Below are 16,796 nucleotides of genomic sequence, written 5' to 3' on the forward strand. Positions count from 1 at the left end.
ATGTAAAAAGGCAACTCCCTGCCACAACGCTGCCCAGCGCGCTGACGGCTATCGGACACACCTTACACCACAACGTCAACGGTATCACCGCGGACTTGCAGCCGTCTTGTGTGATACTTCACTAAGGAATCTGCTTCAGCATTTATTAATTTATCAAGAAGCCAACACCCTCCATGCACCGCTCGGGAATGGTCTCTGTTCCTGCAGGGTGACGTGGATCTCAACTAAATGCAAACACTGCCTGCAACCGGGTCACCAAGCAGCGCGGACCTCTGGGGAGCAGAGCGCTCYGTAGCTGTTCAGCGCAAGCGCCTGCGAGGCGAGCGGGGAAAATCTCCCTGGTCCGGATCAAATGCCCCCGCCACAGCATTTAAAAACTGGCAATGCACAAACCAACTCTGTAGTGTTTCCAGAAGTTTGAAAATAAAAATAGAAGCTACAAAACAGTTCAGGGTTTTCCCAGGTCATAAAAAGCATAAAGAGGATCTGAACTACAGGCAATCGCATTGGGCAAAGCTGTCATGCAAGGCCAACTGAAAGCTACACCTTGCACCCAGGCAGGACATCACTTCAGTCAAGAAAAGCAAGAGACTGAGTCTTGTGAACCTCTGCAATGGGGCTCCCACAGGTACGCCCCAGCCAGATGCTTCCACCCCAAAACTCAAGCCAGAGCCGATTAGAGCTCAAGTACTTTATTATTGTTTTCTGTTACTACATGAGATTATCCTGTCTACACACAGTTGCTAAAATCTGATGGAGAATTTACAAACAATGTAAAGTGCTAAGCAGCTGCTGACCAGAGAACTGAGCTTGGAGGTAGCTGTCTGGCAGGCATTAGGAAGGCTGATAAATGTTTTCAGCAGATTAAACACACAGCACTGCTGCAACCAAAGGAATTTCTATTAAAAAAGCCAGCAAGTCCCAGTCCATGGGACATTCAGCACATTTGCACAGAACTRAGGACACTGCAGATGGGCAGTTTTCCAGCGCTCAACTTAATCAGAGAACAATCTCCTTAGAGTTATAAGTAATACTGAAGAGAGGACAACATGCTGGAAATCAAACTGGCCAGTTTTGAGAGCTGATAAAGAGCCGCAAGAGCGCTCCCAGTGCAGGCCAACTCCTTCAAGGTAAACGCCGTTTACCCAGCTCCCTGGGGTGTCACGTACCTGCTCCGAGCTCTGTGCAATGGGCTGTGCCGAGAGCAGCCCGTGAGCCGCGGGTAAAAACCAGCTCTGCACGAGCAGCAGACGCTGCCGCGCAGACACGAACCGGGGGCCTTTTCCCACAGTGATTATCTCACAGAAACAGATTTTACATTTTCCCCTCCACACTTTTGACATCTTTTCTCCCAGAAGGAGCATTACAAGATGACCTGCATTCAGAAGAGAAAGGGTTAAGGAGGAAAAAAAAAAATCCCTGGGATTCTTTTTCTTGGATGCTAGAAGGGGAATTCAGCCAGCAGCTGTTAGTCCCAGCGAGAACATCCAGGAGTCACTGCCTTACATCTCAGAACGGCTTTCCTTTTCCTGTTGTTAAAGGAGGAAGTCATCTGCATACACACAGAGGGATCAGCTTAGGCCTACAACATTAATGCAAACTACAAACATCGCTGTTTGCTGAAGCCTCTAGCACGGGATGAAATAATCCAGACGGAAGAGCAGAAAGCCCAGACCCTAGCGCTCGTTTCCTGTGCTATCAGCAATCTCGGTAACTGATAAGTTAAAGGTTTCCCCAGGAAAAGCCGTACCAGCGAGCACGGAGGCAGTGCAGGGACCCAGATCTAACACGTTCCTTCTACCGAGCTCTGCGAAGCTCCAGTTCAAGTCAAGCCAGGAGGAGGTTTAGTGGAACTGGTAACAGCTAGTTAAATTTCAGCCAGTATTTTAATCTTCATTTTCTTCCGCATGATTCTATTGAGTAGCTGCCATAGTAAATATCAGCAAGATCAAGAAAGCAAGAAGTCTGAAGAGCAGCCATTTATTATACACCTAGACTGAACAAAATCTGCCAGGTATCTTTCTCTGTAAGYGCTAGCCACACAGCTTCACACTAAGAACGGAAGATGCAGTAATATGGAGTAATTTTAGACTAACCTAAAGATATTCAAGCCACATACCAAATAAGTGTTGGGAGATTGCTAGGACTATACCAACAARCCTACTTTCAAACCTCTTTCTTAGGCTAGAAAGTTTGACCACCAGAAGACACGCCAGGCCCCGGGCGCTCGCTCGCGCTGCCGCTGTGGGCTCAGGCGGCGGGAAGGACGTGCATTCCCCGCGCTCCTACTCTAACGGCTGCAGCGCCGCTAACGAGGCTTTCCCCAGCTTTCACTCCCCGCAGGACAGCAGAGCTGCTTCGACTTTCACCCCCGAAGACGCAGCAAAAGCCTCCCGAGCAGACGGGGATCCTTTGAACGGTAACATCGGCACAGCCTTCACAATTTTGCTTGCTACGTGCACGGCTTAGGTAGGGCCGTTCCACTGAGTAAACAGAAACAGATTACCACAGGCAGCTTTAAATCAAGTGATAAAACAGATTTCTGTAAATACTTGATCCTCCCCCATGAGAATTCAAATTACTGATTGGCATCAGTCTAAGGTTCAGAGTAAGTTAAAGTCTGATATTGAACAGCATATTGCAAAAACAAAAAAGCTGTCCCCACAGAAGAAAGTTATTTATGGATTGCTTTATAAGCCTTCAAGAATCATTCCAGCTCAAACTCTTCTTTATAAATTGATTGCTTCAAAGATCCCGTTAGAGTATTTTTGCCATTTCCTGGTACAGCAATCTAGCAAGCAAGACCAGCAAGTGAACTGGGAGGAAGGAGGAGGAGGAGCTTGCCTCCAATTCCAGAAGCTAGATCAACACAAACACCCAAGTCAGCTGGACTCTTCGCAAGAGGCCACAGAGCATCCCTGGAGGAGAGTCTGGGAGAAGAGCTACACACAGAGCAACGTTTGCGCACAGTAGTGGGAACGAGGGAGTTCGGGGGGTGTGTGTGGGGGGGGGACACATGAAATATGTCATCTGCTGGAAAAGCTGGAAAAAGCAGTTCCCTGAATGATTTACTTGAAGAATAAATAAAAGAAAGGGGAGGGAGTCAGAGCATCAGCACTCACGACGCCTCTGTACTAACTCCAGTCCGCTGCACAAGCACAAGYCACCAGCTGCAGCGTACTGCGGACAGCAGCCAACGTGCAGCCGGTTCGGCAGCAGCTCCGCTGGGCTCGGCGGGGCCCAGCCCGTAAACGCAGCTCCCACCGCGCACAACCCGCTAAGCACCGCCTGGCACCGCAAACGCCACCTCCGCGCGCCCGACCCGCGCCAGCCCCGAGCCTCTTCCTCTCGCCTGCTGGATCCTGTTCTCCTTCAGGGGCCAAAACCCAGTGAGGCAGCCAAGGTGGCCCCAGCTTCCAAACCAGAAGCGAGCGCATTTCTCATTTGTAAAGCAAGGAAAAAAAAGAAAAAAGGAAAAAGAAAAAAAAAAAGGCCAGTAAAGCACCTTCTGGTTGACCTCCTCCTGCGAACATCCCCCCAGTGCCTCAAAGCCCTCAGACTACGGGCAGCAGGCTTTTCTCCTTTTACAAGCGCTACATCACAGTAAACATAAAGATCCTTCCACTACCACTTATATCAGGTAGGATCAGCTCCTTATTTAGCTTGTTACTCACACCTACGGCAAAAAAGAAACGGTTTCATTCCTGTGGCTCAGAGCCTGTTCTGACCTGTGACTCCATTTAGCAGTAAGTTGGTGACTTACCTAATTCTTTAGATCCTTGGCTTTCACTGGCCAATTCTCCCATTTTAACCAGAGCATCAAAGTATCCTTTTGCTGCATATGTCATACCTAAAAGCATCAAAAAAATGCTGGTTACATTCTTTGACTATTAAAACTTCTATAGCACCGAATCTGAATGTTAGACACTGTACAAAACAAAGGTTCTTACTTCAAAGGGCTTAACCCTACTGGGAGGGACTAGACAAAACAAGCAAAATTAGTGAAAAAAGAACACTAAAAGAGGGGAAGGCTAAAGCAACAAGATTAGAGTTATTCAGGAGAAGAAAAGGTAAAATGAAAGCCTGGGTCGTTTTCATTCCAGTATAACCAAACAGGCTAACACTGCTTTAAAAAAAATCACTGTGAAATAATTAAATATCAGAGATTTTCATTATAGTTCAGTCTTGTTTGTTGACATTCCAGCTCCACACTTCACTTTAATCAGATAAGCAGGGGGTTTCCTCTAATCATGAGAACATGTTGTACAGTTTTTGCTTAACAGCAAATTATGGGCTGAAGTCTCTTCCAGCATGATTTACTGATCAAGACTCTTCCTTTAGATGCCTTCACAAGCCGAAATAAAGGATGACCAAAAAAACAATTTTAAAAATTACAGGAAGATCCGGGGCTCCAACATGCATTCAAGAGGAGGGATGTGAGAAAAACAGAAGTGAAACCATCATGCTGCTTTACAACAACAAATAGCGAAGTAACAACATACGTAACTCCAAACTCAGATGAAATGGGCACATTATAAACAGGCTCCACCATCTAGGTCATTAAAAGCTGCATTATCAGTATAACATCTTAGAATAAAARCCTCAGTCCCAAGTGCAATCTTTCCTCTCGTTCAAAACTGTTTCTCCTCCCCAAGGAAAACTCAATGTTTTGCTGCTGAGCAGAGAAATCAAGAAGCCAAAGAGCACCCAACTCACGAGCCCCGGGTTCATTAGCATCATTTAACATAGCTGGAAAACACTGCTGCAGACACGGGTTTATGAAGTGCCAGACCCCAGGAGAGCTGTCCCTGCGCAGCGGATTCAGATGGATGCACTTCCCGTCTCGTGGAAGCTGACCCATTAAAATCCGCTGAAGAACAATACTGAGAACCAGCAGGAAACAAATGTGCTGGCACAGGGGAAACATCCGTACCCAAGAAAGGCAGAAGACTGCATCTTAAAAGACGCTTCATGAAAACATTTAGGAACCTCGTTTGACTTGTGGAAATAAAATTTGCTCCAGGCATGAAACAAGAACACACAGATTCTTCCTAAAGGTCATATTTCAAACACCATTATTTAACAGGAGATCAAGTATTTTTTTCTTCCACTGGCTTAAGATTATGACAGCTTCTTCCCTTAAAGGCATTTTCACTGAACCAATTAAAAAAATAAAATCCAAGAGACATGTGCAATGCAATTTTCTGAAGGGAGCAGAGGCCTCTGAGAACTCCACAGTCAGATAAAGCCTGCCATAAACATGCAAAACGATCAGGCTAAATAGGGCCCAAGCAGTATGGGAACTCAAGTTAAAATAGTCCAGTTAATTTTCATCAATTCAGTTTACTTTTATTCAGTTAAATCTACATTTCTCTCATGGCTCCCARAAGGATCCTATATTCCAAATCAAGAGCTGTCTCTAAAACTTTTAGGATTTTTCTCCTCCAATGCATTGTTCTGGGCACTCTGAACATTTAAAAAGCACTCCTTTAAATGGAAATAAAATATTAATTCTGAACATCTTTAAATATTTAAAGATAGAGAAAATTTGTTGATTGGAAATACATTTATCACCCAGCTGCCAGCCAACATTTTAATGCTCAAATCCCTTCTGTAGTGTTCTCCAGGAAGTTTGCCCTGTGGCTCCTCCAGCAAGAGACCCCAGCCAGGCCTTGTGCCCTGCGCGTTGTAGCAATATGATCCAATGAGCTGAGGTTCAAGAACTGTCTCYAAAGTTTCCTCCCCTCACTCCCCCGAGGAAAGAAAGCATCCCAAGCTAGTTTTCAGTGTTGCAGTGCTGCCCTGTTGCACCCAGCTACCTTCACAGGGCTTGCTGCTTCCCATGTTTAAATAATAAATGCATCAGCAGTGCAGTTTCACTTACTTGCTAAGGCTTTTTCGTAGGTCTTCCCCATAGAAATGAAATTCCTGAGGCTGGGATTGAACTGCTCCATGATTGTCTGAAGGAAACAAAAGAATAAGGACATCAGGCATCAGCAAGACAGCGAGCAGCCGGGGGCTCCCTGCAGAGAGGGCATCTCGGCGCTCAGCTTGGGCAGGCACACTGAACAGCCAACTCACGATAGCCATAAGTGCAACAGAGCAGAAAAAAATCCTCCCACACTCCTTTCTGGCAACAACATAATCTAAGCTTCCTGATATCTGCAAGAGGATGCTGGTCTTGCATTGAGAAGCCTTGTTTTAAGTATAGCCACATCTTACAAGCTATCTTCAAAAATAAGACCATGCTGGCCTAGAAGAACAGATTTTTTCATTTTGGAAAAATTAACTCAAAGTGTATTAAAATCACAGGCTGGTAAGAGATCAGAACAGTGCAGAAGTAGCCAGGGTCACTCCTAGCACTAAGACAAACACACAACATTAAGTTGTTGAAAACAGTAAGGATGTTAGCTTAATGCAACAGACTGCTTACACTCCRAGCCCTGCCCAGGGCCGGTCCTGAAAAGCCTAGTCCATGCTGCCCCTCACCATATGGGAGCATGAACACACACTGGCCAAGACATTCCACAGCACATCTTTCCTCCACCTCATCTTGAGCAAAAAACAAAGCATCAGCTCCACTTAATTCTAATTTTAACCAAGAAAACAATTTAATACCATTGATTTGCTCTAGTTCTCGCTGCACAACACAGCAACACAAAGCCACTGCAGACAGCAACACCTGGAAATGCTTGTAAGAGAAGATTATGGATTATTGTCTTTCAACAACAAAGTGGCATTCCCAGCACCACACGTGCACTACTTCCAACGCGGCGTGCCTGGGCTCACCTTGGCCAGAGCAGAGCCCAGCCAMGTCCAGAACATCAGGCTCCTGAGCAAACAACGGCCCTAGAGCACTTCTCCACGTACCTGCTGTCTGCAGCACTTGCCTTCCTCGAAGGCTCACACTTTCTTACAAGTGTGTGGGAGCGCACAAGATGCAACCAGCTGAACAGAGGAATTCAGCTGAAATAACAGAGCTCTGCAGTGGCCCAGCATGCGAGATCCGGGTGAGTCAGCACCAGAGCTGGGCTCCAGACCCTCTTCCAGGAACTTCAGTGCAAGAGAAATGAATGACCCAAACAAAGTTTCATCAGATACAGCAAAAATACCCAATTCAAGCAAACAAAGGAAGCAAAGGAACTGTGTTCTGCTACCAGGCTGTTCTGAGGCAGCAGCCAACAGCCCTCAGACCAACTCCAAAGTTGACACAAACCCTGGAAGATAGAAGCTGGTTACATACAACATCCATGGCCTAGCAGAGCCAATATTACCCTGATCTATCAGAGAAGAGGAAAGGTCTGAAAACTGGTACTTGAAATAATCACTGAGGTGCTGAAGACAGAACAACGAGCTAGACTACRAACACCTCCTTCCTCCTGAGCCTGTGCCAGCCTTGGATAAAGCTGTGTGCAAGAAATCGCACCTTGCTCTCCAAACACCTGGTGTCACTTTTCAGCTGCCTAAAAACACAGAAATGAAGGTGTCAAAAAACACCAATATACAGGAAGCATTTTCTGTACTGCTTTTCCTCCTTTGCTTTCAGGTCCTTATTAATGTAGGACATTGGGGGCTGGGAAGGAATAATCAGATCACAAATACCAACAGGTCTTTGCAAGTTTGTCACGGCAGCTACTGAATCCCTCCCTCCTGCCCTGCCATGCAAAGTCATTCAATCTCCCGGTAACCATAGCATCCTCAAAAACCAGACACTAATTCCCCAGCTGAGCTGCGGAACAGATAACAATCTCCAGCCTTGCTGCAGATCTGGTCTCCAAACCCAACTCGGGCTGCAGAGCAGGAGCTCAGGTCCATGAACTGCATCCCACCTCCCTCTCCGGGACGGCCGCTCGCCCACCACAGCCAAGGGGACCGGCAGGACATTAGGTCGACAGCCCCAGCGCCCCGCAGGGCTGCCCGAGCCCTCCCACGGGGCAGAAAGGGCCTCAGTGCCCCACTCGCAGCTGCCCCTTCCGCAAGCGCGGGGAAGACGACAGACAGACACTTATGTCGAATAAGCTGATTAAGCATCTGTCACCTCATTTGAGGCTGGCCAAACACTATAAAGCTCATTTTCTGCCTGAGGCAATTTTATCCCTGGTTCCTGCTGCCTGGTCTTTTGAGTACGACAGTTTAATTTGCTTCTGCAGGCGCGTGTGTGCCGGGACTCGTCAACAGCAGTCGCGGAGCTGCTGCCTTCTCCCAGTCCGAGGCGGTGGTTCGTTAGTTCCCAGAGCGGTAACCGTTGTGGGAYGCTCGGGCTCGGAGGCCAGCGTGCTTCCCACGGGGTCACCACCTCCTTGCTGCTACTTGTCAGCTTGGGAATTTTTTAATCCTCCGAGTTAACGCCCAGCCCCGCTCCATCGCTCCCCAGGAGAGCGGCGGGGACGGTGGCAAGCCCAGCGAGGAGATGACCGCTCCTCTCCTGGATGGCGATCGGTGCATTAATCCAAGCCCAGATCAGGCTGCRATGCCTCAACCACAACATCCTCCGCCCTCACCGCGGCCGCAGAGGCTGCTTCCACGGGGGTCCTGCAGCCTCAAGCACGGCCCTGCGAAGGGCAGACGGCTTCCAAGCCCCGAGGGCCAACACCAGTGCCAGGGTGGCGGGGAAGGTCGCTGCCACCGAGGCGCTGGGTCACGGTTCCCGGCCTCGTCCCACGGTGCAGGTGAAAGCGCCTTTGGGGCGGCACCGAGCRGAGCGGCTCAGTGAACGTGCTCAGCCTGAAAGGAGAGAATTAACCTGTAGCAACAGGCACRTAATGAGTCGTTTTCTGCAATCATAGGAGACAATTACAGAGATGTTAATTAACGCTGAAGAGGRTCACTGCCTTTCCCACTTCACCTTTAACTTCTCACAAAATATACCCATGCTGCTTCCCAAAGTTGCTGCTGTTGCTGAAGGAGCCCGCGAAGCTCAGCGACCACGTTGGCAGCAAAGCTCCCCGGGGTTTGTCCGTCAGAGGTTGGTCCCATCTTCTTCCCTCATCCACTAGCCAAGAAACTCCAGCACTGCTGGCAGAGCCAGCGCRTACTAAACCCCGCCGCGCTCAGCGGCTCAGCCCAAGCAATCTGAGGCTGAATAATGTTTATGCAGAAGAAATATTGCCAGAATTTCTGTGGGGAAGCGATTTTAAATAGTTTGCTAGGTAAAGTGCAGTGCGTGTGTGTTTTATATAAATATACACACACACACAATTTTTGCAGCATTGCCTATGTAAACATATCTTCCTGGGGAAAAGTATAAAACTTGGAGAACAAGTAACCAAATAGGATATACAGATAGAAAGTATCACCTGTAGGACAAAAGCTCAGGGGACCAAACATGTTTTGCACAGCCACAGCGAGTTCAGCYGTGGACCAGGYGAGCCCTCTTCTGAAGTTAGACRTGTCCTCCTGAAACRGGAGGGGACCAGAAGCRGGACTGCCACGGCCGTCCTGCAACRYGCTCGAGGTTCCCACCGCAGACCCCGCCGCAGCCRGCGGGAGCATCCCCCGGCCTGCCCGCAGCTGGCCACCGCCTCTTCAGAGCACCAAGGAAATACAAGAAGCACTGCAGAGAGGATCTGACTAACCAGACCAAGAGGGGACAGGGAGTGACTCTGCACTGGCCAAATTTGTGAAATCTAAAAACATTCATTTTAGCAAGCTTTTTAAATGTTGTTCAGAGCTGCTGGTGGAAATGCAACCACAGAGCAGGAACATCAGAAAGGCCCCTGAGCTACAGAGATGAAGTTTTTCAGGCCTTATTTTTGCTYCCATGGTGGGCAGAGAAGATTACYCTAAAAYTGACATACAAAGGTACCCAACACARGGGAAACTAAAAAGCTGCCAACTGGTGAGAAAAAGATCCTGGCAGATAAATGTGTTTATATTACATAACACACTCAACAAGCAAGAGCTTCTTGCACCCAAGCAAAATGCTGCAACTGTTCTCACTAGGCAGATGTTGCAATGCTAGGGAAGGGGTRGCTGTACCACGACAGCACCAGAAACCACACGCAGGGTCCCATCGTAGCCGAGGGAAGAAAAAAAAAAAGCATTTAGTCACATAGCCTTTGAGCTGACATCTTTCACCACCTTGCAACAAATAAAAACTTCACTAAAAATAAAAACTTCGATGTAGGCAGATGTTGCCCCATGCTTCCACCTCACAGAGAGGTGAGGGAAGAAATGCCCATACGTGTTTCTGTAATAGCTTCCTTGGGCTGGCAAGGTGAAACCAGATTTGCAGGACAGTACAGCAAAGCCAGTATTCAGCAGAATTTGGTAGTGAAAGCAAATATTCTCCCTCAAATTTTGCTCCATCAGCACCACCCGCAAGTTGTTTGCCTTCCACATGCTGCCTGGGCAAAGTTTTTTTTAAAAAAAATACAGACAAAAAACCTGGCAGCTAAAGGTTGAAAGGGCTTTGCTTTGTTCCACTGCACTAAATTCCCTGGGTAATACCACTCAGCTCTCTGGGATTGGTATGGCTTTATTCAGCTGCCAAAAATGAAACTAATGCAAAGCACGAGGTCTCCATGACATAGTTCTGCTGAATTAGAGAGAGGTAGAAGAGTCAATAGAAAGTGCTTCCTGTCTCTCTGCCCTGCCAAAGTGTACTCCACTTCTTCGTGCTACAGCAAAGATTTATCTGCTCATACAGTGCCATAATAATCAGCCAATAATTAAAAGTTCTCCTGAGCTCCATCACAGCAGCTTCTGAGATAGCTCCTAAACCTGAGCATAGAGTAAAAGAAAGCAAGCACGAGCTCTTTCGCTCCACCAGGGCRGGCAGAGATGGTCAGTGGCCACAGTTCACTTAGCACTTGGGCTCTACACCACAGGCAGCACCAGCCAGGTGGCTTCAATCAGCAGCAGCCAGGGAAAGGGCTGCTCCGCATCACCACTGCTCCAGGAGACAGGACGTCACTCAGCACAGCTGTGTCAGACTAGCACCATCATACACACTGCCCCAATTAGGACTCCCATAATTGGAGCCAGACTTCATTGCAGTCAAGCCAGAAAGTCTCTCCTCCACACCTCGCGCTGCACAGGAATATCACATACACTGGCAGGAGGAAGAGGTCCTTCCCAATGTGGGCAGACAGCGTGGTCCGGGTTGTCTAACTGCAGGCTCTGGCACCTCATTTACGCTCTGGCCTCAGCCTCTTGGCCAGCAACACTGCAAGAGGCCAGACACTACGGATTAATGTGTGAGGAAGCTCTAATGCTTGGCTTCATCTCCAAAGGATGAGCATCGCTGCAAATGGCACAGTGTGTGCCTTGCTCCACTGCGGCTCAGGAGCTCTCCCCCCAGCTACCACCTCGCAAGGAGAATCTGTGCAAAATTTGCTGGTGGCATCCAAGAGCCAGCTCAAACAGCAGTGACTGCTTTGCTTCTAACCTAAGAAGTTAACCTCACTATTTTCCCRGTATCGTTGTTTCATGCCTATACACAGCAGTAGCACGTGATGGCTCCTTGCAAGGCAGGGGCTGTATGGTGCTACAGGTGGGCCAGATGTGGTCTGGCACTCCCTGACTTTTCTGTGCAAGCAACTCACAGGTGCCAGCAGGATGTTGTGTGATCATGACCAACACAGGGCAGGGGGAAGCACCCATGGGACTTTCCAACTATGATATAGTCATGCTACAGAAGAAGTTCAACTATAAGGAAGTTTTGTTTCTAAATGGGTCACCCCTGCTTCAGAAAGGCCTTTCATTATTTCTGTATTAATATTTAATGCCCAAACAAATCCCACTGCTACTTCCATCTCAGCACATCCTGCCCTGTGCCATCAGGGCAGAGCTCTGCAGTTTTGAGACCAGCTTTCTGCTTTAATGCTTTCTGCACTGGTAAGACTAATTTCAATTGCTTGCAACACCTGCAAACTCTGCCTCCAGGAACATCCTCATCTGGGCACTGGAAGTGAAGTTACATAACCCCAGATATCCCTGCTAGCCCCACACACAGTGGCTACCATAACTCATTACACAGCAATAGCGTTTCACAACCCTGTAGCAGCTGCCAGTCCTTGCTCTGCACCGCTCCCACACTCCCAGCAAGTTTACCTCACTGACAGTATTTCCAAAGCTTGCTCCAAGCAAGTGCGAATGGCTGAACAGTCATCATTCAGTCTGGAACCTCACAAGAGCCTACCCAAAGCCAGGCAGCACGACAATCTTTACTGGACAAAGTTCAGTAAGCAGGAGACTTAAGAAAAGCAAACAAGCAAACAAACAAAAACTAGGGCCTCCATCTAAAGCCACTTAATATCTACTAGCTACCATGTCAGAGGAGGAAAGACCCTGAGATTCAGGGCTAGAGGGCCAAACAGTTCTTGCAGTCAGTATTTGGGCTTGAAGTAAACCAGTGATGGACCTGCATGGTGCACCAAGGACCTATCTGAGAGCTGCCTCTTCAACCAGCAATAAGCCTTGCATTTGCAAGGCAGACCTGCCACCCAGCCCTGAGCTCTGGGCTGTTGAGCTGGGAAGGGTCACCCAGATGCCAGCAGCCAGTTGTCTCCAGCAGGAGAGGAGCCAGGAGGACTCATTTCCTGCAGACCTCTAATCAAAAGATTCAACTCCTCAAGACTAGAACAGGCTCTGAGACATCTGAASTGACGTGGCCAATGCCACATGATGCCCTACAATGAAGGCATAAGGGAAGCAAAAGCAGTAGCTGGGAGCTGAACCAKCACAGCAAGCCACTGAAGACAGCAGCCACCTCTGTCCCCAGGAGCATTGCTTTTCACTAGCTGCAAACCATATGGAAAGCAATTCAGGCTACYGTAGGCAAGCACCTACCTTCTTTATAACACATCTTACTCTGCAAATTTCAATAGCTTTGAGATGCATCATCTCAGAAGCCAGAAACCACTCAATATCCACAACAGCATAGTACACACAGAGGGGAGGGAGCAGTAGAAGATAAGCATTTCCACCACGCCAGCTCTGCTGCAGCAGCTGCACCATCAAGCAGCAGGGCAGCGCCAAAGAGCAAGCAGAGCCCACACAGCCAACTTTGGACCCGTTTGAACAGCCTGATCAGCATAAAGCCTTACTTCAAATGAACATGGTTGCAGAGCCAAGACACCTGCAAAGATCAACTTTGGCAAAAGCACTGTATCTCTATAACCACCACAGCCCTAGGTCTGGCAAATCAAGGGACAACAATCCTGGTCTCACCCTGTGACACTCTGCAGTTAATGCTAGAAAAGGACCTGTGCAGAGTTTGAGCTGTTCCCCTACAACACAAGTACATACCACCAGCACATAGCTGGTACACAGCAGCAGGGCACTACAGCTGGCCACGTGGCTACACAGTGGAAGGTCGATCACCACAGGTCCAGACAACYCCTACTACAGGGATTAAATCAGCAGTAGGAGTCTCAGCAAACAGATTTCCTACTTCTATGGTGCAGAAAGTAGCAAACGCTCTTGTGGCCCAAAGCTGCAGGAAAGCCTAGTGCATGAAATTCGGGGGTGGCACACGATGACTTCTGGGGCCAACTTTCATCTTCTGTCATATCACATTTTCCTCTCTGCTGCCAAACATCAAACCACCCACCATTTCCCTTCTGATTCACTTGAATAAGAATCTCCCCTTCCCTCTGGACTTGGAGTAATGAAGCAAGAGGCTGTTATGCTGGCAATAACATTTATTACATCTGATGTGTAGCAAATGACTACCAGAAATTATGCCTGCATTTGTGCAAGAAAATTAGGTTTTGAGTTTGGGGTGTTTTAAGCAAACCTTTTTTCAAAGGCAGARCTATTCATACACCATTGCAAAAAAATCTTTCACATGAAGAAATAGCTTTAAAATGAAACGGAAATTAGACTGTAAACTCCAATAATCTAATCTTCCTTGAATGAGACAGGCTTGTCTTCAGGACAGGGGAAGAATTGCCAGTCCCTTCTTTTCAAACAGGCAATTCTGTGCAAAGGACACCACTTCCTATTTGATAGAGAGCAGAGACGGGGAACCACCACAGAGGAGCCCAGGCTTGAAGCGCTGCATTTTTCACCAAGCTGCCTGAGCAGCCCACAGCAGAAGTTTCACACATGCCTTTGTTCGCAGCAGGCCCATCAGAACCAGCGCAGCAGCTGTGCTGTTACAATAAGGTCCATAAGAATGAATCAGCAAGAGGGGAAGGTGGGATTACGTTGGTGGAAGGTGCCAGCTTCCTCCAGCTCTCTCTGTAATTACTACCCGTGTGGGCAGCTGACTGTAGTGGCAGCACTGGCAAGGGGGCGGCTGACAGCTCCTCCACCATCTCATTAGTGCAATCATTCCGAGGGTGAGCATTGGTTCTGGAAAATAATTACAATGGGCTTCCTAAGCAGAATGCCTCAGGAAAGCCTCCTCTGGGAGAGAGGATGTCTGGCATGTAGAACAGCAGCAGAAAGCCGGCTGCTCCAAGGATCACAGGGGAAGAYGCAAGACACCAGTAGTCCTGCTGCTGCTGGAACTCCAACAAGAGAACAACTTCAACCAAAAGCAGAGCTGAGCTACTGCCCATCCCACGGCCACGCTCTGTGCTTTGCAATTTGGTGGCAGCAGAGAGGCAGACGACAAACCTCCCCCACTCTCATTCCCCTTCCAGGACTGTGTCTCTTCCTTCCCCTGCTTCTGACTAAAGCAAGGCTCAGGCTACTGGAAAGGCTAGAAGAGCCCAGACCAAATAATMCTTGAAGAATGGGGATCCAAAGCATTAAAGGAGATGGCTTTTACTTGTAAACTCCAAAGCTTGTCAGACATGGCAAGATCACACCACCAATGCTGTCCTTGAGCCACGAGCCCTTGCTGCCGGTTCCAGGAGATTTCAGAAGTACTCAAAGAAACAAGCAAACATCTCATTTCTGCATACCCAATGCAACAAATCTCCAGAAGCCAAGAAAAATATTGCCTTCTTAGAGAAGAAAYGCCATTTCACTCACTAAAGGAAAAACAAATGATCTTTACAATCTTCTTTTAGTTCTCAAAACAGAAAAGTTAGATGTGGGCTAAAACTGCAAGCTTTGCTTTCAGCTCCAAGTTCTCATTCTCTACATTCCAGCTGCAAAGAGCTCCCACAAAAATACCGGGGAATTAAAGCATTAACTAACCAATAGGTAAAACCTGTCACCTTTAGACTCCCTTTGAGTCTATTTGATCTTGAGGCCAAAAGGGACAGTGTGTGCTCTTTACGCCTGGTGTTTTCTGAAGGCAGCTACACTTTAGCCAGGCCAGTCAGGCTCCAACGGAGATGGCGGTTGCCTTTTGTTCCGTGAGCCGAGGGCTCTTTGCTAAGTTTCCACCTCTGGCTCGCTCCGTACAAGAGTGATGAAGATGGTCACAGGCAAGAGAAGAGCAAAACCAACTTTCACTCTTCATTTCTTGGGGGCATAAACAGCATTTAAACACAGTCGTTTTCAAGGCAGAACCTGCTCAACATTCCCCTCTGGCCAAGGCAAACACAAGACTTAAAAATCAAGTTTAGTTTGCAACTGCCAAGACAAAGAGTAGCAGCAGATTGCACAGCAAAGGCAAACAAGCCACACAGCAAGCTCATTAGAGGGCTGCGCACCAGCTCCCAGGGAAATTGTTACCTGCACTGCAAGCACATTATTAACACATGTGTTAATATGTTCTTCAAAGACAACACACCTTAAAAAACAACTGAGTCACCAGCTGAACCTGCTCATAGCCGCTGTCCTTAGAGACGGACCCACACAAACGGCTCAGTTTTGAAGAGCAGTAGGTCCAGGGGAATTGCTTCAGCAGCGATCAGCCCTCTGTTTGCTTGGCTTCCCCCCGCCACCACTCCCGGCCACCCAGCCGTGCGGATAAGCACAACACGGAGGGCAAAGCCTGGGCGCTGCAGGGGAAAGCAAAACGTGCAAAGGGTACGAGCGCTGCACCCTGGCACTGGCCACGTCCAGGAACAGCCAGCACAACTGTACATCACGGTAGATCAGAAGCATTTAAGGGTAAAATGGAACCTCAGACACCCAAATGCTACCTATAATTAAACTGCCAAGCCCCAATTAAAAAGCTTCATTCTCAGACCTGTTCTAGAGTCAGTGGTCCAATATTTTATTGTCATCAGCTCCATTTGAATGGCTGCTGTACTCAAACATCACAAGAAAACAGGYATTACAACTTTACTACCTAGGTTTTTTTAGACTAAATTTTTCTATCAGAGTTTTATTCACTGAATGCTCACAGGTATCTCTGCCTAACCATTTAAAATGCAAAAGGAAATAGTGCAAGCTTTCCAGTGTAATGAATGACATCCTACATTAYATGGCTAGAAAGATTTTATTAAACTTGGTCACTGGACCCAGCAGAGCAGAAACCACTTCCTTCATGAGGGAAATTACACTACATAAAATATTTTCTTCTTCTCATAACAATGGTAGGAAAACAAAACAAAACAAAAAAAAACAAACAAAAAAGAGATTCACAGACTTCAGGCATAGCTAAGACTCAGCAATCACCTCCAACTAAAGAGCTGTTAAAAGAAACAAGTGATCACCTCAGCTTGACTTACCTGTCCTGGGACTACCTGATCCCAGGACCTCTGCCAGGCCAGGAGATGAGAGAAATGCCTCCCCAGGCTTCCATCCCCCCAGGGACCCACACCACCACACCAGCTGGAAGAGGCCTAACTGAACAGCTCTGCTCCTTTCTCTCCACTCAGTTAAAGATCTGCATGCTAAGTTAAGCAGCAGCTTGCACTTGCGCACCGCTTTCCCAAGTCCCCCAAGAGAGGCACCAGGCACAGAGCTGAAGCAGTTATCTGATTTAGCCATGAAGCAGCTTC

General features: G+C 47.9%; 1 protein-coding gene across 1 annotated transcript in view; it reads right to left on the reverse strand.

Moving 5' to 3' along the window:
- BAIAP2 (BAR/IMD domain containing adaptor protein 2) overlaps nt 1-16,578 on the reverse strand; it is a 53,211-nt gene extending 36,633 nt beyond the window's left edge. Inside the window, exons 1-3 of the mRNA XM_085311907.1 lie at nt 16,524-16,578; nt 5,885-5,960; nt 3,764-3,850 (exon numbers count right to left, since the gene is read on the reverse strand). Coding sequence (XP_085168033.1) covers nt 3,764-3,850; nt 5,885-5,954 — 157 coding nt within the window. The 5' untranslated portion in view covers nt 5,955-5,960; nt 16,524-16,578. The remainder of the gene's footprint in view (nt 1-3,763; nt 3,851-5,884; nt 5,961-16,523) is intronic.
- Nucleotides 16,579-16,796: the final 218 nt, after the last annotated feature.

Source organism: Rhea americana, unplaced genomic scaffold (genome assembly GCF_003343005.1).
Source record: "Rhea americana isolate MKP2758 unplaced genomic scaffold, rheAme1 scaffold_351, whole genome shotgun sequence".
NCBI lineage: Eukaryota > Metazoa > Chordata > Aves > Rheiformes > Rheidae > Rhea > Rhea americana.